General features: G+C 52.1%; 1 protein-coding gene across 4 annotated transcripts in view; it reads left to right on the top strand.

Moving 5' to 3' along the window:
* Positions 1-7,024: 7,024 nt before the first annotated feature.
* Positions 7,025-21,358, top strand: part of KSR1 (kinase suppressor of ras 1) — a 163,067-nt gene continuing 148,733 nt past the window's right edge. Inside the window, exon 1 of one of the 4 annotated variants that reach the window (XM_042966936.1) lies at positions 7,025-7,531. In XM_042966936.1, coding sequence (XP_042822870.1) covers positions 7,301-7,531 — 231 coding nt within the window. In that variant the 5' untranslated portion in view covers positions 7,025-7,300. The remainder of the gene's footprint in view (positions 7,532-21,358) is intronic. The other 3 variants (XM_042966935.1, XM_042966933.1, XM_042966934.1) reach the window with 3 other exon arrangements.

The following is a 21,358-nucleotide window of genomic DNA, read 5'->3' as shown; positions in this document are numbered from 1 at the left end:
ACAGGGCAGGAGGGCTGGTAGATTTGGTCTGACGGCTTCCAGTTTCTCCATGAAGGATGAGCCAAGAACATTAGCTGAGGAGTGCAAGGTAATTTGTAGAGACAGAAGAAAGCACGAAATAGCCATCTCAGAGAATAGGAAAAGGAACTTTCTAGGAAAGGTTGGTAGGCTTGCCAGGCATGAGAAGTGCCAATTTGAGGTTTGCGGTCTTGAATTTAAAGGGCAACCCGTCAGCAGGGCTGTGTTTTTCTCCAATATCGCTCAGCCGCTCTGGCACAGGCCTGGGGAATGTGGAGGGTTGGTTTTACAAGGGCTGGGACTTCGCCAGGTTCCTACGGGGGAAAGAGAGCACGAGCTCGTGGAGGGGGCCTGCTGGGGAGTGGTAGTCAAGATGGAGCATGGAATCTATGTAGGGTAAGGAGGGAAGGAAGGCCACGAGCAGGGGATAGTGGGAAAGACGGTACTGAAAGCAGATTGGAGGTTGTGATGAGGCACAGGGAGCGGGGCGGAAGCGGGAGCCCACAGTGGAAGAGTTGAAGTGTGCAAGGGATTGGTCCCAGACCCCAGAGGACAGGGATCATGCCCTGGGGACCCCGGAAGGGCAAGGATTCGAAAGTGGAGGGGAGCAGTGGGCCGCCTGAGTGGCTCAGTTGGTTAAGCATCCGACTCTTGGTTTGGACTCTGGTCACGATCTCACAGTTCACGGGTTCGAGCCCTGCATCGGGCTCTGTGCTGACAGTGCAGAGCCTGCTTGGGATTCTCTCTCTCCCTCTCTCTCCCTGCCCCTCCCCTACTTGCTCTCTCTCTCTCTCTCTCAAAATAAATAAGCTTAAAAAAAATTAAAAGAAAGTGGAGGAGAGTTCAAGGTTTGGAAGAGGTAAATGGGCAAGAAGATGATACCCACATCACCTCCTGCCTTCCCGTGGATGGGTTTCTCTTTTCCGGGTTGCCGGAAAAGGCACTCGGCAACTTGAGTGACTTCTGTTTCAGGGCTGAGAAGGACCTTTTTCAACTTGGCTCCTTCTTGTGACCTGACCCAGAGCGGGTTCTGAGGACACTTCTCAGGTGGTGGGGATTTCTTCTAGAGGGAGCACCTGAGGCCACACAGGGGTCAATATTCCAGAGAGAGGCCCTGGTTTCTTTGCCTCCAAAATGCAATCTGTCATTTGTTTACTAAAAGACATATTGTGCACCAGGACTATCCACTTCATTTAACTTAACTTACGTATCTAATTTATTTATTTTATGTTTATTTATGTGGGAGAGCGCAAGCAGGAGAGGGGCAGAGAGAGGGAGACAGAGGATCCAAAGCTGGCTCTGCACTGACAGGCTGACAGCAGCAATCAGGGGCTCAGACTCACAGACCACGAGATCACGACCTGAGCCGATGTCAGACGCTCCACTGACTGAACCACCCAGGCGCCCCTATTTATTTATTTTGAGGGACAGAGAGAGAAAGAGAGAGCTCAGGCATGGGGAATATGTGAGTGGGGGAGGGGCAGAAGGAGTAAGAAACAGAGAGGATCTTAAGCAGCCTCCATGCCCAACTCCATGGGGCTCGATCTCATGACTGAGATCATGAGCGGAGCCGAAATCAAGAGTTGGATGCTGAACGGACTGAGCCAGACAGGCGCCCGTAGGCCTATCTATTTCCTTTACCTCTCAGCCACCCTGGAGGGAGAGGTTATTATACTCATTTTTATAGATGAGGGAATATAAACTCAGGGAGGTGAAACACTTTCCCAAGGTCATATAGGATCTATTTGAGTCCAAGAAGGCTCATTACCTAGTCAGGGAAACAGGCAAGGGAAGAACCAAAAATACGTGGTGTGTGCAAAGGTCTGTGGGCATGAGGGAGTTAGAAAGATTGATTCTGGGGCAGGGGGAGGGCGCCTGGATGGCTCAGTTGGTTAATCATCCAACTAGGCAGGGTTCCTGAGCTTGTCCACAGCCCCATTCTTTCCCGGAGACACGCTTTTTATTTTCATCAGATTCTTAAAATTGGGACATTGAAAAAAAGCCTCGAGTGGCACATGAACCTGGACAAGTCAGCAGGGCCTGGGAATGAAGGGTTTTGTAGGCCTTGTTTCAGGAATTCATACTTCAAAAGTCTTTTCATAAACTATAAAGTGATGTATCATTTACTGCTCTGTTCCCAGAGTCTAGCACAATGCCAAGCACATATCGGGGGCTCACTGCATAGTCGATGAATGGATGAATGAATGAATGAATGAGCACAGGTAACAGATAATAGGGTTCGTCTCCCCAGGGCGACTCCATGCATTTCCTGGATAATTTAACTGAAGAGGAAATCCAGGAAACCAAAGCTTCTCCTGTACTGCCCCTATGTTCTAAGAGAAACATGTGACCTGTCAGTCCTGTGGTGATGCTGGGGGTGGAGGTGGGGAGGGGAGGCGTGGCTGCCCCTGACCACAGGGTAGGGTGCTTCTGACCATGCCCTGCAGTCTCTTTGGAGGAGCAGAGGCCAAGATGGCCCAAATCATGTCTTTCCTCCTTCCACAGTCAACCCATTGGCTGTCGGGCATCCACTCTATTTCCTCTGTCTCCTCCTCACCCCCGAGTGCCTGCTCCTGCTCCTGTGATCTCACTTGGGCCCTGCAGCAGTCTCAAAACCAGTGGCCCTGCTTTTGCCCCACCTTTCTAACCTCCACTCTTCATGTGGTGGCCAGAAAGATCTTTAGGACACTTAAAATTGTCAGGAATGTGGCTTTCTTTCAATGTACTTAGAGAGCTGTGCTTCTAAAACTTCAACATACGTTCAAGTCACATGGGGATCTTGCTAAAAATCCAGGCTGTGATTCAGCTGATCCGGGGCAGGGCCGGAGACCTTGCATTTCTAAGGAGCTCCCAGGCGACGCGGGAATCTTGGACTACATTAAGGAGTAACAAAGACTTAGAGAAAAATCCAAACTTCCTGCCCAAGTCTACTTCATCGGGCCCCTTTCCAGAAATCTTCCGTTCTCTGCAACCCCTGCTCTTCTCTCCCTGTGCTGTAGCCACACTGGCCTTCATGCTATTCCTGGAGCAAGCTGAGTTGTTCCTGCCGCAGGGCATTTGCACGTGATGTTCCCGCTGCCTAGAATGCCTTCTCCCCGGAGCTCCACATGGCTTGCTCCTTCTCTTTCTTTAGATCTTAATTCAAGATCAGTCATAGAGTACTTCTCTGACCACTTCAGCTGAAGAAGCACCTCGTACCCTGGGGACTTGCTATCAGCTATAAACTTCTCTCCCTTCACAACACTTATCCTTCGTCGAATTTACTCTGGGTGTATATTTAACTTCTTGTCTCCATGCTCAGGTTTGTTCCACGTGAATAAGGACATGGTTTCCTTCCCTTGGCCTATCCCAGAGGCTAGCACACGGCAGGTGCCCTTCTCGTGTTTTCTGGGTCTAGGCACGAACGTTCCTGCGCGGCTGCTGTGGTGCCGAGATGCTCGCAGGGCTGTGCAAGCTTCGAAGGCTTCACGCGCCAGCAATGCAGGTGCCCGAGGCAGAGGAGAGGGCGGAAGGAAGGAGCGAACGCTCTTGTCCTGAGGATGCCACAGAAAAAGTCTCAAGAGTCTGGAGATGGAGTTCCGCCCAAGAATCACCACCTAATGGATGAATTCACCGAACCAGGAGAGACTCACTCTGGAGGGTGAGGAAGGAAACTAAGTAACATTAGTTGAGTTACCGAAGGTGCTTGAAACAGGGCCTGCGATGCAGTATTTCACCAATAAATATGAATAAATACATCGAGAGTAAGGACTCTGGGACCATCACTTTGCAGAATGTTCTCGGTTCCTGCTCACAACGCATGCCCTCCATCTTGCAAATGAGGAGAAAGACTCTGAGATAAGAGAAGCCTTGCTCAGGGTTCAGAGACAAGACGGAGAACCCCACTCCCTGAAACAGCTCCGGGGAAGGTTGTAAACGCCACGCTCCCTGTCCCTTGGCCTGCTCTTTCCTGTGCCCTTGCACCTGTTAACCACCAGCCATGCTGGGCATTCTACTGAATTATTTGTGGTCTGTCTTCGCTCACCAGAATATAAACTCCCAGAGGGTAAGGATTTTTTTTTGTTTTTGTTTTGCCCACTCCTGTTTCCCAGAGCCCAGAATAGGGCTTGCCACAAGACTCAACACTTGAGGAATTCTGAATGTTAAAGGGATGAATGAAGGGATTATTTGTAAAGCCTTGCTTTCTGCATCTCTGGGAGGCAGGGGTGTAAAAGTGTGGCTGACAGAAGCCCGAGCCCTGCTGGAGAGGGCCGCGGTGCCTCTGAGAGGAACGCTGTGGCTTACAGGTCAGAAGGCAGACCGTGTCCACAGAAGAGGGGCTGACCGGCCACACGGAGCCTGGCGGGAGAGAAGCCCGGGAACAGGGCTTTGTCCAGTCTCCAACCCTCACACTGCTGCCAGGCTGGCAGTTACCCTTCTCAGGATACAGCTTCCCACATAAAATGGCCCTGGGGGGGGTGGGGGGGGAATGTGTCAACCAGGCCCCAGTGGCAATTACAGCTTGATGTAAATGCATAAATAGGCACTTACCAGGAAACCTCTTGTGAATTGAGTTAGAAGTGAGTCATTCACTCAAGCCTGCCTGCTCCAGCTGCTGAACAGACAGAGATTCTGAGCCACCCAAGGACACACAATGGACGGTCCCTTGAGATAGTTCCCTGGGCCCGCTGACCAACCTTTTTATTTTTTATTTTATTATTTCTTGTAATGTTTACTTATTTTTGACAGAGAGCGCGTGCTCACGGGGGAGGGGCAGAGAGAGAGGGAGACAGAACCTGAACAAGTTGCAGGGTCTGAGCGGTTAGCACAGAGCTGGATGTGGGGCTCGAACCCAAGGCTCGAACTCAGGAACGGAGGAGATCATGACATAAGCCGAATCATGACGATCAGATCAGGGAGCTTTACCAACTGAGCCACCCAGGCACTCCTACACCAACTTTTTTAAAGTTCAGGCTCCCAGACCCCACAGCATCAGCCTCACCGAGAACTTGTTAGAAAATGCAAATTCTCCAGCCACTGAACCAGAAGCCCTGAATGTGGGGTCCCTCGCTCTGCCTGTTCACAAGCCCTGCAGGAGATTCTGATTCACAGTTTGAGAATAACGGTTACACAGTTTCAATCGGGGCAGTTAGCTATTCCTGCAGGGGCGGTGGGCTGGGCTAAGGTAACAGGGTTGGGGGCTTCACAGACACAGAACTGAGGGTCCTGTTTTAAATTAAGTAAGGAATGGAGTAGTGACTCTTAGTGGGAAGGGTCAAGAGTTAGGGAGGAAGCCCCTTGTGTTTCAGAAAATCTTCACAAGAGGGGTTAGTTTGCAAAAGCACATTTTAAAGTTATAGTTTTGTGTTTTAGTTTTGAAATTTCAAATGACATTAAAGGAAGATTTAAAATTTTTCTTAAATGTTTATTTATCTTTGAAGGAGAGAGAGACAGAGCATGAGCAGGGGAAGAGCAGAGAGAGAGGGAGACAGAATCCGAAGCAGGCTCCGGGCTCTGAGCTGTTAGCACAGAGCCCAAGATAGGGCTGGAACTCAAGATCCACCAGATCATGACCTGAGCTGACGTCGGACACTTAACCGACTGAGCCACCCAGATGCCCCAAGGAAGGTTTAATATAAATTGCCACCCACTACTGTGTGTAGACTTCAGGTAGGAATACAATGCTCGGACACTATCTCCTGTTCAATTCTCCTTCTTCATAAAAAAAGGCGGGGGGGGGGGGGGAGATGGGGAGAGAGACAGACACACAGAGAAAGTCCCAATTTCCCTGAAATGGCCTGAAAGATAGGAGAAACTCAGCATAGGATGTGCCCAAAGAATTCACGAAATGGGTCGCACAACTTTATTGAGCTCCTACTGTGGGCCCTGCGTTGTATTTGGCTCTAGGAAGAGGAAACAAAGATAAATTATTCAGCCACTTCTGCAGCCAAGGCGCTTACATTCTGAGAGCTATTTCTTCTAGTTAGCAGATGTTGGAAGTATAGATGGTGTGCTTTTGATTAAGAGTCCCGGCGTTTCAGTTTAGCCCAGTAACAGGGCGCAAGGGAAGCGGCAGGAGGTGGGAGGGGAGAGTGGGGGCATGGGTTGCGCTTGAATGCGGAGTTAAGAGGCAAAGAAGATAGAAAGGCCCTGTAGCGGTATTGTGCCCGTGCCACTGGTGGCATCTGGGGCCATGGTTAGGAAATCTGAGGTTGGTCAGTAACAATTACTAGCATTTGTCAGTAATCAATTTAGGTCCACACATTAACTCCTTCTTTATATGAACCCTAGAAAATAGATACTATTATCACCCCATTTTTATTAATTAGAAAACTCAAGACGGTCAGAGGGGGAGCTCACAGCTCAGCTGTCACAGCTAGGTAGAGTGTGAATTTGAACCCAGGCTGTCTGTTCTAGAGCGCTTCAAGTGACAAATCAATGTGCCACCCGAAGCGTCTGGACTGGCCTGCTGGGTAGGGGTGGCGGAGGGATGGGATGCTTATTTTGATGGGTAAATACGATCCTGAAGAAAGCTCTGACGTCTTTCTCCATGCCCGAACATTCCCTTTGGCATAGACAATCGAGAGTCAATGCTCCGCGAACCAGCCAGAGGACAAGTACTTTAGGCCCCTTCCCACTAGATGGCGGCCCCTAAACCAACATAGAAATTCTGGAACCTCCGCTGTCCCCACCTTCCAGGGTTAGGCTCTGCCGCAGAATTGCAGGAAGCGCACCCTCCTCCCACCCAGGGGCTACCGGCCCCTGCCCCGCCCCATCCGGGGGTCGTGGGAAGCCCCCAGGCTGGAGGCAGGAGTGGAGGGGGCGGGGAGACGAGCCCACCCCCCCCCCCCTCCCTCTGGGCGCCCGAGGGAGGAGCTGGTGCGCAGCGGCCACTCCCGGAGCGAGGAGGCGGGGCGCTCCCGCACTGCCGGAGCCCGTCGCCAAGGGGAAGGCCTGGACCGCCGGGCGCTGGGCGCGGACGCGGGCCCCGAGGGCGCGGGCCGAGCGGCAGGTGCGCGGCGCGGACTACAAGTCCCAGCATGCCCAGCTACCCTGACCCGGCCCCCGCTGCCACTTAAAAGCTTCGGGAGCCGCAGCCGTCGGGTCGCCGCGGCTTTCGCTTTGCAGCCGCGGCTGGGCGGGCGGGAGCGGCGGGCTTGGCGGCCGGCAGTCCTAGCGTCCGGGCTCCGGCTGCGCCGAGGGGTGCTCTTCGTCCGGCCCTCCCCGCGCGCGGATTCCCTCCCGAGGCGCCCGCGCCCCCGGGCTCCCCGCCTCGCCCACCCCGCGGCCCCGATGCCGAGGCATGGATAGAGCGGCGCTGCGCGCGGCGGCGATGGGAGAGAAGAAGGAGGGCCGCGGCGGGGGGGACGCGGCGGCCGCGGACGGGGGCCCCGGGGCCGCGGCCAGTCGGGCGCTGCAGCAGTGCGGGCAGCTCCAGAAGCTCATCGACATCTCCATCGGCAGCCTGCGCGGGCTGCGCACCAAGTGCGCCGTGTCCAACGACCTCACCCAGCAGGAGATCCGGACCCTGGAGGTAAGGGGGCCGCGCGGCCCGGGGAGCGGCCCCGGCACCTCCCTCGATGCCCCAGGGCACTCCTTCCCAGATGCATCCTGGAGCCGGTGTCGCCCCTTTGAGGCTTCCTCTCCCTCCTCCAGTCGCTGTTGCGGCAGCTTGGGGACCCAGGACCAGCCCGTCACCTTGGGCGGGATTTGGGGGGAGGGGCGGAGTGGGAACTGGGGTGGAGGCTCGAGGAGCCCGTGGGCGGGGTGGGCTGCGCGCGGGCATCCCCTGCCTCCCCATCTCCGCCCCCGCCCAGTTTGCGGGGCCGCAGGACTCATTCTCCCACTGAGTCACACGCTGGACTTTTCCCTGTGTGACTGAGGCGAGCAGCCGTGGGCTGGGGTGACGGGGAGCGGGGGGGGGGGGGTCCCCCTGAAGTGTGATCACAGGCCCGCCATTCTCTTTCTCTCACGCCCCAGACTCCCTGCTTGTTCCTTTCTTTCCTTTCCTCCAGGATTTTTGTCTGCCGCTTTTCAAAACGTGTTTGCTGAAACTGCATATTTATTGCTCAGGCATTTGATGCTTTCCTTTCGCACAGCCACAGCATTTCACTGCTCAAAATATAATTACCCACCGACTCCCCCACTCCTCCTCAGACATTGGATTTTGGTTTAGGAAGGATTATGCTGGGGCACCAGGCCTTTGGTAGGAAGATGACACTATTTAAGGGGTTCTGGGGGAGAGAGTCTCCAGTGTAAAGAAGAAATAAGATCTGTAGGCCCTCCTCCCTCAAATTATAGCCAGGACGTGCAGTATTAAAAGGATTTGGAAGAACAAGTCAAAAGGGTGGTTGGGTTCTCAGAAGGGGGCTCCCCCTCCCCCATACACAATAGAGGGAAACTAGTGCATTCCCAACTAGCTTTTGTCCTGACACTGGAAAGGCCGTAAAATTCCAGGGACCACTTAATTGCTACCCCAACTTGAAGTGGCTTCTTTCCACCTTGCGTCGGCACATCTGGCCTTCTGCCGATCTGGGGATGTTTTGTCGTGGGGAGAACCTTAATTTCTCAACCTAACAGCCTCCTCCCCAACCCTTTATTGCAAACTGCCTCTGCCAGCTGTCATAGGCCAATCAGCAGCCTGAATCCCTGTTTGATCCACAATGTTCGAGGGTGACTTCTCTCCTGCGGTTTTGTTTCCTTCAAAGCTACAAAACCAGGGACGTTGGAAGCATCTCGTGAGTGCTGGCTATTATTATTTTCATTACAGTTGGTCTATCAGTACTGACTGGGGCTTTGCTTTAAAAACTAACCAACAACAACACCCCCCTGCCCCCAAGCTGTCCCTTCTTGCATGCATGCTGCTGTTTTCCAAGGGGTGAGGGAAACTGGTCTCTTCTTGAACACAGCCGAATGTGTTTGCCCAGCAAAGTTCGGTGTTTGAACTGACACAATAGGGGGCCTGTGTGGCTTAGTTGTGGGAGGCGGGATCATCGTCCTGCAGCATGTGTCTGCTTGGACTGCTATGTTATCGAGATGAGAGAAAGTTCTCTGTGTTGACCTCTCTCGGATTGTTCCCATGTTGCTCTGAAGATCTCCTGGTTCCTGGAGTAGATACAGGAGGAGTGTGTATTGTTCATTCTCTGGAAATGGTACTTTGCCCTCTAGATACCCTGATTTCCAGAGTCATTCATTTTAACAAAGATACGGCATCGTGACACCCCAGAGCATTGCTATTTAGGTCTGTGAGCTGTGTGTTAGTGGCCTCCCTCCTGCGTGTTTATTGGGTGATGGTCTCTGACAGCCAGAAAACCCACCCAAAGGAAATTTGCGGTGTAAACGGAACCAATACCCAGCTCCCCGTTCTCTCCATTGTGGTGTGGGATTTGGGTTCACCCTACTCCGAGAAAAGGCAGCACCTGGTTTGTTTCTTGGGAATGGGAATTGAGACCTCAGGAACTGGCTCCCTAAAGCTGCCTCCAGCTAATTTGAATGAATTTCTTTGCCCTGGAGGCCTCAGCCTCCTAACCTGCACAGGGAGGTTGGGGTGGATCTCTGTAGGCCCTTGACAAGGCTCTACATTCTGTGGTTTGGTGAAGGGGCCTCTGTTGGGTTGAACCAAACGTTTGTTGCACATGCCTCTGTTTAAAAAACAGTTGTAAAATCCAGATTTACGAAGCTGATAAAATAGGGGGGAAGTGTATTAGTGAAAGAATTCTGCTGATGGGGACAGTGTGGTGGACAGCTTTGAATTCAGGTCTGGGGTGGGGAGGGGTGTCTGTCCCATGACTTCTGAACCTCAACTTTCCCATCTGTAAAATGGGGATAAGATGGCATAAACCTGCAGTGCTGTGAGCCTATAAGTTTGTGTGCTACCACTGAAAGATTCTGCCTATAAACTTTCCCTGGTGGGGGTCCAGTGGCATTCATTGCCACAGGCCACCTTTAGGGGAAGGTACTTCTCTATAGCTGGCTCTTGTCTCCTAGAGGTGGGTGACACGGGCCAGGAGACCATCCCGCCAGCATGTAGTGAGGGAGGCAGGACAGTGGTCCAGCTGTCCGCTCTGGCTTTCTTTTCTGTTCTGCAGGCTCCTCTCCCATCATATTCCAGGCCAGGGCCCCTAGAGAGAATGCTTTGCAACATTGGATTCCGGGCTTTTGAAGGAAGGGGGTTCCCCAGAGGTCTTGGCTTATGCAACTGCGCCAGACTTCTCCCAGAATCTTAGGAACCCCAGCCCAGTCTGGCCTTCATTAAAAAAAAATTTTTTTAACATTTATTCATTTTTGAGAGTGAGAGAGACAGAGCATGAGTGGGGGAGGGGCAGAGAGAGAAGGAGACACAATCCGAAGCAAGCTCCAGGCTCTGAGCTGTCAGCACAGAGCCCGTTGTGGGGCTCGAACTCACGGACTGCGAGTTCACGACCTGAGCTGAAGTCGGACGCTTAACCGACTGAGCCATCCAGGCACCCCTGGCCTTCATCCAATAAGCACTCGCTGGGAGAAACAGCACGTGGGATGCCCCCGGAAGCCCCTGACCTGGGCGCAGCTGCTGGTGCCCCAGATCACAGGTTGTGATGGTGTGTGGGGTCGTGGGGGGGCGGGGCGGGCGCAACGCGTCTGGCTGCCCTTGTGATGACTTTCTCTCGGTGTAGTGGTCCAGTTTGGATTCAAAAGAGTGCAAGGAGCCGGGGTTCAATGTTTGCCTCCTACCTGCCGGCAAGTGTGCCAGAACCTTCTCAGGCTCCTCATATTTCCCAGAAATCCACCAACCTTCACCACACAATTTTTTCTCTCTAGATGGGGAGGGAGGGTGACAGAATCTAGAACTCAGAGCCTGAATTTGTAAACAAAGTTGTGAGGCTCCTTCATCCTAGAGGAGCCCCGTGCCCTGCCTCCAGCAGACCCTCCTAGGGGGTCTGAGAACTCCACCCAGGCAGGACGGAATGTTCTCGTTCCCCCATGGGCTCACACAGGGACACCTGGCTGGCCTCACAGCTGGGCCTGGAGCCCCATGCTAGGTCCTTCCCTCATTTATTCATGCTTTGTGGGCCGAGTCTGTGCTGAGCTCTGGGGAGAAAGCAGTGCCTCGTGCAGGTTCACATTTAGTGGCATTGTAACATTGCCCTTTTCTGCCGGCCTGCTAGTACTTTCCAGAACAGGCCAAGGCATACCGAGTGTCTCCACCTTGCGCTCTTTTAAAAAACATTTTTTTTGGTAATGTTTATTAATTTTTGAGAGACAGACAGACAGAGCACGAGCCAGGGAGGGGCAGAGAGAGAGGGAGACACAGAATCTGAAGCAGGCTCCAGGCTCCGAGCTGTCAGCACAGAACCTGATGCGGGGCTTGAACCATGAACTATGAGATCATGACCTGAACCTGACCAGGTGCCCCGCCCCCTCTACCTTATGCTCTTATAGAGAGAAATTCCTTCCTATGCAAGCTGATCTGGAGAAAGAAGGCCCCGTGGACCTTGCCCATGGGACTTGCCCAGGAGGGGACCTTGGGGAGCTGTGGTAGGTACAGTCCACACTTTGGCCACTTCTCTGAGTTGCCCTGGAGCCAGGAGGTGCCACTCGGAAGGTCAGCAGGGCTTGCCTTTTGCCCAGCTTGATTGTGACGGAGGTCAGAACCCTGCTGTGTGGAGTACCGAGCTCCAGGCCCCATGGTCCCTTATCTGCCCCCGCCACCCCCCAACATCAGGCCCTCCAGGCTTGCATGAACATCCATTCACTCAACTTCCATCATTATTCGTTTGCCTGCTGGGCTAGCTGTAGCCACCCTGGCAAGGATTCTGAGTTACTCGGGATGCCTTCCTGGTCTTTGGGGAAACTTGAATTCTAATGGGGAACCAGGCAGGTGAACCGTAGTGACTCCAGGAGCATGGCTTGCCAAGTACTCAGGGATGGGGAATGTGCCGGAACGGGTTGGCCAGTCTAGCCTTCTGTTTTGGTGGGAACTATTCCCACAGTCCTGGTGTCCCACGTTACGTCCCTGGCAGAACTGAGAGCGCGAGCTGGTTTCCCTTTCCCCACCGGCCATCGCTTCAGAGTGGGGGCATCTCTCCTTCTGCTCCATTGCCATGGCTCCAACCTCCATGGAGGTTTTAATTCCAGCCGTCCCTGAGGGGATGCAGAGATGGGGCACTGCCCCCTTTGGTGTCTGCTTTCACCTTGGCAGCTTTATCCCTGCTGGAACTTGCCACCCGCATTCCTCCGTGGTGGCCTGGAGAGGGTCCTGCGTGTCTCCTCCTCTTTACTCCTTTCTCGCCAAGAAAGCTGCTGTGTCCTGCCCGGGAGAGGACGCTGGGGAGGGGCGGGTGGTGCTGGAGGAAGGCCTCATCGCAGCCTCGGCCCAAGTTAGTGTGAGTGCCAGAGGGCTGCTGGTATGCTGCCTGGGGACAACGGGAATGCCTCCTTCCCCTCTGGGTTGGCCCCATGTCCAGGGGGCTGCACTCCCCACCGCAGGTATTCTCTCCCCGCCTGCTGGCTGTGGCCGGGAGAGAGACTGCAAAGGCCTTGGCCCTTGGCCGTGTCTGTGGTGGTGGGGGGGTGTAGCAGAACCTGCCACCAAGTCTCTGTAAGCTGTGCTTTTTAAAGAGTATACATCTTTTGGGGCGCCTGGGTGGCTTAGTCGGTTAAGTGTCCGCCTTCGTCTCAGGTCATGATCTCATGGCTCATGAGTTCGAGCCCCATGTCGGGCTCTGTGCTGACAGCTCGGAGCCTGGAGCCTGCTTCGGATTCTGCGTCTCCCTCTCTCTGCCCCTTTTCTGCTTGCATGCTGTCTCTCTCAAAAATAAATAAACATTACAAAATAAAAATTAAAAAAAAATAAAAAGTATACGTCTTTTCAGAATAGATGGCTCGGAATCTTCTCTCACATTCAGTTCCGAAGAGAAAGCCGCGTAGGTGCCTTTGGGGTTATGGTATATGTGCTGCCGAAGCGAGCACTCCTTTGGGGTTATGGGAATGGCCTTCAGGCACAGTGAGGGCGGGTTGTGGGATGCACACTTTCTTCGTGTTCACCTGTTCTGTGTCTTGCACGCTGGTAGGCCCCTGGCCTATGTCGCCCTGTTTAACTCTCACAAGAACCTTAGGAGGGTTTATCCTCATTTTGCAAATGAAGACCCTGTGGCCCCGAGGGATGAGAGGACTCCATGAGTAGGTGACCAAACCGGGGTGCACTGGTCTTCAGAACTACGTCCTGAACCTTGCAGCCGCCTCTAGCAGCCCTGGTGGGAATTCGGGGCAGGATCCTGGCTGCTGAGGCCAAGGAGGCAGCAGTAACAGAAAAGGGCAGCCTGGGGGTGGTTATTCGGTGGCTCAGTTCCCGATGGCTGGTGGCCCACCCCAGGCCGTGCAGCCTCCGAACTTGAGCTTGGGGCTGTTTCCCTAACATGCAGCCCGGCACATCCTCAAAGATAGGCCTCTGTCAACAAACTCTGATGCAACCAGGTCTGTGTCGGTGTCCCTCTGAGAAACGAGAAGCTGCCTAGAGATCAACTTGCTCATAATTTTTTTAATGGACACCTGCCTTATTCTTTCTGAATAATCCTTCCGAGAAGCACCCTATCCCCTAGCTTTCCACTTTGTAAAAAATATTTCCGAATACACGTAATGATCTGTGTTCAGTGTGAGAAAGAAAACACTGATGAACAAAAGAAAAAAACCACACCCCTAATGCCAGCTCTCGGATCTGGTTAATTCTTCTTAACGGTTTGCTGTATGTCCTCCCAGGGTTTTTATCCTCTGCATTCGCAGACAGATGTACACATAGATACTTGTGGCGCATACTGTGTGCATTGCCTTGTAAGTGTCTTCTGTTTACATTGATATGCATGGATATACATCAGCGCCGTCGGTGGCTGCTTTGTGTGGTCATACCATAAATTCATTGAACCAGTCTTCCCCGTGTTAGCCATCCAGGCTGTTTCCAAGCCCTCCTATTATAAATCATGCTGCAGAGTCTTTTCCTAGAAGGGGAATTTGCTAGGCCAAAGTATAGCAACAGCATGCAATCGTAATCCTATTCTTTAAAATCTTTAGGGCGTGATGTGTTCCCCCTTCCCCAGCATGAATGCCAGGATTTCTAAAACGGCAGCCTTTATGCATTTACCCCTCTGCCACTGCATCCACGTCTCCCCTGAGTTCGGGAAGTGTAAACAGGAGACAGGACAGGGTCCCTGACGCTGATGTTCTGGGGTATGTGTCGAAGATTGTGGGCTGTGGTTTTTGGTTGCCTGCAGCAAAGTTGGGAGGGGGCTTGGGTTGATCAGTTAGAAGAGCGTGGTCTTCTCCAAGACAGCAGAGGGGGTGCTGGGGGTCAGGGCTTTCTGTGTCCAGGGGACTGGTTGCCTCTGGGCAGGGCACAGCCATGCGGTGACGTCTTTGTCCCTTGAACTGTAGACTCTTTTCCTTCACCAGCCACAGATACTGATCAGATGGCTGTTTGGGGTGCCTTGGTAGGGGGTTTCAGAGGATTTCGGGCTTTCCATCTGGTCCAGCCCTCTCATCTTGCAGGCGAGGACACTTAAGTCCTGACGGTGAAGGGACTTGGTGGGAATGCCTGTTAGAGAATTAACATTGCCGGAGGGCGGAGGAGACTGAGCACTGAGCTGGGATGCAGACCTGAGGTGCCCTGAAGAGAGAGACATGAAACCATCTATCTAGACTAATGGCCAACAGCATCCTGCCATTTCACCCTCCTGTGTTGGTGGGGTCCTCGGCCTCAAGGAGTTTCCTGCAAGAGGAAGCAAATGGATTGGCCTTGCCAGCCCCCTCCCCATGGCTTGGGGACCCCAGGCAGTGGAGAGATTCTTGGGGAGCAACTTGGGGTATCCTGTGGGTGGGGCCTTTTTTGAAAACAAGTCTAGCCAATGGGCTTTGAACCTGACTATACTTTCAAGGGCTTCTCGTCCTGCCACTGAAAGATCCCCTGGGACCTGGGTGGGTGAACCTTTACTCCTGTAGGCCTAGTGTTTGTCTTAAATTTGTGCAGAGTTTGCATTATATTCCACGAAATGCTGTTGTTGGTTTTAATGTCAAGAGAACGTTATAAATCATTTACTAACACTGCCAGAAGATACAGCCTTTTAATCCGACGTCTTTGTGTCCGTCTTGTCTTGTCTTTGTCCCCTGTTGCAGATCCCAGGTAGAGATGCCCATACCTGTGCATCCACTGGGGACAGATGTTGGGAGCAGAAATGCTTTGTCATTTGTTCTTAGGCATGATTGTTCCTCACCTGCGTTGAAAAAGCCTCAGTTCAAGCTGCCGCCACATATAAAACCTATGTATTTATACGCATGTGTAATTTTCTGCCATTCTGGCCTTGGTGGGCAGCAGTGTGTTTTAACTGGGCAGATTGCCTTTCAAAATAACGGAGCTGAAGTATCTTGTTTGTTTGCCATTTTTCTCCTCGCCTTCCCCCCTTTCATTTTTCCACCCACAGAATAATTGCAAGAATAAATCAAGACTTGTGTTTGAAATTTTAAAAAAAGAGGGGGAAAGAAAGCTTACAGCAGTCCATGGACTCGGCCTTTATGGTGAGAAAAAATAACTTTTTGTACAGAATAAACTACAGACCCCAGTCGATAACATTGATCGTGAGGGCTTTGCTTTCTGCAAATCTATCAAGAGAAGCTGCTTATGGAGAGGTGAGGCTTTCTTCAGCATGACACCTTGAGGTTTGGAGTGCCAATTGAGCCAGTTAATTTGGGTTTGATCTTGGCATGGATAAAGCAGGACCAGCTTTATTCATGGTGCATTCAGAGTTTCGCTGGCTGGGAGAAAAATTATAGGCATATTTCAAAAGTGACTTGGGAGTTCTCCATCATTGGGCACTGTCTTGAGAGCCCCCTCCCCCCGGCGTGGGGCCCTCGAAAGGGCTTAGCGCAGCCTTTCCTCTACTGTATCTGCGAAAGAGGCCTTCTGGTGGTTGAGAATGTGCCACATCAGCCCTCTCCCCCTCTGGAGATTCCTGAAGATCTTTAAGTGTCTTTAAGGCTCTGAGATGCCCTGCAGCACGTGTTCCCAAACTTATTGATGCAGGGATCTTTCTTCCACTGAACATAGTTGGGGGAAATACCACCTTAAGCCATGAATGGGAGAAACAAGAAATTGTAGGCTTAGCGTCAGCCAAGCTTTATGTTTTTATGATGCTGGGGTGCCATTTAAGATTCCAATTTGAATCGGGTGGGTTGAGGAGAGGCTGGTGAGTCCATAGACTGACCAAGCCGTGTGAGGTTGCCTGTTGTCAAGGGAGGTGCTAAACAAAGGGAGGCAGAGAGTGACCCGTTTCACTTAATCCTTCCAACTAGGCGAAGCAAGGCTTGCCCGGAGACTCCGGGTGCCTGGGGTCCCTGCTCCTGCTCCTCCTGTCTCTGTGTGCCAGTTAGCCTCGTGTCAAGGGCACGCTCACTCAGAGTTTACCGGGAACCCCATGACCCAGCTGGGGGACAGAGAACAGTCCAAGAGAAATGCAGATGGCTGCGGGTGTGTTTGAGCCTGGGGCTGCTGAGGGCAGGGGAAGGGCTGGGCTGCAGACAAGGAATGCTTTTTAAAACAAAAAAGGAAATGCTGGCTCAGAATGGAAAGGAAAGGAAGCTGCTTCCTGTTTCTGGCTTTTCGAAGGGAGGAGCTCTCTGTAGCCCCTTGGCCAATGGGGGCCTGGGTCTGTGGGGCCACTCTAGGTGTGCTGGATGTGCTGACCCCACACCACTGCCTGAGCTCTCAGAAATGGACCGGATTCACTCTTTTTCATTTTCTCCAGATGACTGATCAGATGGGTGCATGGTTTCCGAAATAACTATCTGTACACATTACAAAATGGAATGTATCCTACTAGCTGATTTTTACTGCAAGCTTATTCCATGCCTCCCCTCCCCCCCCATTAGGAGTTTTATGTGGCATTTACTCCTCCCAGCAACCTTGTGAGGAAGGTCCCATCGCGATCCCCATTTTACAGAGAAAGAAACCGAGGTGCAGAGAGGTTAAGCGACTTGCCCAGGGACACACAGCTAAGGAGAGACCAAGCCGTGCCGTAAACACGGACAGTCTTAATGACCCGCCTGTACTGCCTGACTTGCCTTTGCAAACTCCCCTCTCTTCCACCCGAAAACTCTGTTAGCGTAGAATCATTGTTTGATTCTGGTGGGTTTTGTCTGGGATCCAGAGGGCAGCCCCCAGCCTGGGCCAGGCCCTGGTGATTTTTGGGTAGAATGTCTGGGCCTGAGTTTACATGTTTCGAACACTCTATTATGGAAATGTTCAAAAGTGCGAGAGTAGAGAGAATGGTCTGATGAGCCCCCACGTAGTGATCCCCCAGCTTCAGGGGTAACTAGGTCTACCAGTCTTGGGTCATCTATTGCCATAGATGCCATCTATTGCCATTCCCCTCTGAGTAAGCCTGGTTTGGAGAATCGTGGGGCTAGGCGGTTGGTCTTAAGGGAGCAGAGTGACCTGAGAAGGTCTTCTAGTCCAGTCCTCTGCCTCTAGGCAGAGCCATACCTATCCTAGCAGGCGGGAGGAATCTCTATGCCTTTTCCCATGAAATGACGGTCTCGATTTCTCCAGAAGCTTGCCCTGGCTGCTGGGCGCCCATCCATTGCAGGGAGCCTGTCCCACTGGCTAACTCAGATCTCCCGCTGCACCTGGGTCCTGTTCTCAGAGCCTGAGGGCCGGTGCATCGCCTCCCTGAGTCTCCTGTCCCGCTGTGGGCCCCCCGAGCCCATGGTCACGTTACGGCAGTCCCGATTCCCAGTCCACTCATTTCCCTGGTTCTGTGTCCCCTCTTCTGCCTTTTCTCTTGCTTCTTGCTTTTTCCGCACCCCACGAGATGTCAGATGTCAGCTGACGTTTATTGAGCGCTACCGCGTCTGGACCCTGGGGGGATAGTGGGTGAGGGCACGCAGACCCCGTTCTCCAGGAGCTCCCGGCCCTGCGTGTGTCTTGTCTCATGCTCTGCTCTGTCCCTTCTGACACCTGGTCTTGCCGACCGCCCTCCGGCTTCTTTTCTCTGTGGTTTCTTGCCCTCAACAAAGGTGGTTTCCTTTGTTGTTTTGTCTTGTTTTCTTTGCTTTTTGCTGAATTCCCACAGGCGTCCGTCACTTTTTGCTAGCTGCTTCCTATCTGTAGTGGCCTTCTGCACACAGTCATGGTGGCATCATGGAGAAGGACGGCCTTGAGCACAAGGAGGCCAGTGAGGACCTTGGGTTGCACATGGGTTCTGTGGGGAGGTCACATGCACAGCAGGACTCTACTCCCTGCTTGCTCTGCGACTTTGGGCAACTTCTTTGGCTTTCGGAACCTCAGTTTTCTCGTTCGCTAAAAGGAAATAGGCATAGGTTTCTTTTGGACTCTTGTGAGGTGTTGCAGAGATGTGGAGGGCATGTTGGGCAGTGCCTGGTCATTCAATACTTTTATTAAAATAAAGTTTTTGGGAGGCACCTGGGTGGCTTAGTCAGTTGAGTATCCGACTTCAGCTCAGGTCATGATTTTGCAGTTTGTGGGTTTGAGCCCCACATTGGGCCCTGTGCTAATAGCTCAGAGCCCGGAGCCTGCTTCAGACTCTGTGTCTACCCCTCCCCCCGCTGGTGCTCCACCTCTCTTTCTCTCAAAAATAAATGTTAAAAAAAAAAATTAAAAAAAATTTTAAATGTTTATTTATTTATTTTAACGTTTATTTATTTTTGAGACAGAGAGAGACAAAGCATGAAGCGGGGGAGGGGCAGAGAGAGAGGGAGACACAGAATCTGAAGCAGGCTCCAGGCTCTGAGCTGTCAGCACAGAGCCCGACTCGGGGCTCGAACTCACAGACCGTGAGATCATGACCTGAGCTGAAGGCAGACGCTCAACCGACTGAGCCACCCAGACACCCCAAATGTTTATTAATTTTGAGAGAGAGAGAGAGGGCGTGTGCAAGCAGGGGAGGGGCAGAGAGGGAGGGGGAAAGAGAATCCCAAGCAGGCTCCATGCTGTCAGTGTAGAGCCCAACATAGGGCTTAAGCTCATAAACTGTGAGATCATGATCATGACCTGAGCCGAAATCAAGAGTCAGAGTTTACCCGACTGAGCCACCTAGGCGCCCCAGGATTACAGTGCTTTTTGACCTCCTGTCAGCATTATTCTAAAACACCTGTTCATGATTCTCTGTTCTCTTCCATTTGGCCATTTTAATTGCTGCATGATATTTCATCCAGTGGACGGGCCGTAACTGGCCAAAGCATTTCCCCTCTTACTGGACATTTCGGTTGTTTCCAGGTCTCTGCTGTGATAAACATGACTGGAATTGTCTTTCTACAGACGCCTCTTTATTTTTGTTCCAATTCTGGATTCATTTCCTTGGGATAATTCCCAGGAATGGAATTATCGAGTCAAAGGGCATGGATATTTTTTTTTGTGATGGGGATCACTATGCTGTTCTCCATTTTATGCTTTTTGAGTGATAGCTTTCTTAAAAATGGTACTCCTGGGTAAATTTCTTCCCTTTTCTTTACAGTCTTCTTGGCCTCTGTTCTCCCCCCTCCCCAACCTCTTCTTTTATTTTTATTTTTTATTTTTTTGGCCTTGTTAAATCATTCCCTTCCTTTCTGTCTGTTATTATGTTTTTTTAAAATAGGTATAACTGACAAGTAAAATAGTAAGATATTTAAAGTGGGGAAATCTTTCCCATCTTGGCTGAATATTTCTCTCTTCTGTCCATTCATTCAGTGACTACTGTATATTTACTACGTGCCAGGCACTGTGTTAGGTGCTAAGAAAAGAGCAGTGAGAAGACAGAGAGGTTCCTTTCGTGGAAAGAGGAAGATCAAAGGCCAGCAGACAGAGAAGGTGGCCTGGGAGAAAGAAACCTGGAAGTCTGGTAGAGTGATGGGGGTGGGGAGAAGGTCGCTACTTTAGATGCTGCGACCAGGAAAGGCCTCCTTCTTAGAGGTGATGTTTGAGCCAAGTGTTGACAGATGAGAAGACAGCAGCCTTATGAAGACCTGGGTGAAGAGTATTTGAGGTCAAGGGCCAACTTGTGCAGGCCAGTGTGCCTCGAGGTCAGCAGGAAGCGGTGGTCCTTGAGGACCGTGGTTGGCCATGTGTCATGTGCTGTGAGGTCAAGGATGTAGGCGGGCATTTGGGGCTGTTTCCCTAAGGTTGGGCTGTGGTAAAAAATGAATGCAGCAATCCAGCAGATAGTGTTGCCCCGTAGTGATGTCCCCCCCCCCCCCCCCCCGCCGTGACGTGCCAGGCCCTGTTCTGGGATAGAACAGTAAATACGCAAGTCAGCTTAGCGGAGGAGTTTGTAGATGAGTAAACCACTAGAAGGTGCTGGCGAGGGTGTGAATGAAAGCCCATCAGGCCGCATAGTGACTCATCTCTACATCCTGAGGTGTGCGGGGACTTGGGAAATAGGTTTTTGATTTGAACCAAGCTGTGCTCTCTGCCACCGGCCTTCCCCATGCTAACTGAAACTCTCTTCTCTCCTGTGAGGCCTGGCAGCTGCAGTCTGCCGGGTTGGGGGTGGTGGGGGGGGGGACCCTGGGCCTCTTGCAAGGAAGGGGCCCTGAGAACTGAGGTTGCCAGCTCAGACGTGGGGCTGCTACTACCAGGTACGAGTATCTAGGTGCCACTTATGGGAAACGAGCCTGAGAAGTAGATGCGGGAAACCCCCTTCTTGGCTGAGCTGCCCTGCCCTGCCCCATTCTTCCCGACCAGGGACTCTGATTTGTGTGTCTTTTTGGGAATCCAGACTAGAGGACACCGTGCTTTTCAATGTTGTCTTTCCTTAAGATAGAGCAAAGAGATGGGGGGTGAGGTCTGAGCAGAGGGTTCAACATACTCAACCTTGGGGCAGCCTAGAATGTATTCACCTAATGAACTGTGACCCCGTGGCAGTTCCAGGAACTGGGCCCGTGGAAGATGTTGGCTGCCATTTTGTTTGGAGCAGGCCAGATGACTCATAAGCTACAGGGTGCTCTGATACCATTGAGTTGGGGGCCAGCTTTGACAAGCTCCTTGGGTTTCTAGTATGAGCTTCTTGGCAAATGGGAAGGGAATGCCAGATCCTAGGAATCTGGTATCTTGGGCTCCCCCTGTCCTCTCCCCTCAGTTACAGCTAACTAGAGGTAGACTTGCCCACTTTTAATAGATCAGGCTTTTTACAGGTGTTCTCTGCGTTGCTTCCTCAATAATGATGACTTCACTAGCCCACTTGGTGGATGAGGAAGTAAGGCCCAAAGTCACACAGTCATTGGTAGGGCTGGGGTTCAAATCTAGAATTGCCTGAGGCCACATTTGTGTTCATTTCTCTGCACCCTCAGAAATCTCTTTGACCTTGGGTCTTGTCTAGAGCAGAGAGGTCTGAAAAAGGCTTTGGTG

The sequence above is a fragment of the Panthera tigris genome, chromosome E1, assembly GCF_018350195.1.
Source record: "Panthera tigris isolate Pti1 chromosome E1, P.tigris_Pti1_mat1.1, whole genome shotgun sequence".
Lineage (NCBI taxonomy): Eukaryota > Metazoa > Chordata > Mammalia > Carnivora > Felidae > Panthera > Panthera tigris.
The sequence above is the reverse complement of the archived record's forward strand: the minus strand, read 5'-3'. Positions and strand labels throughout refer to the sequence as shown.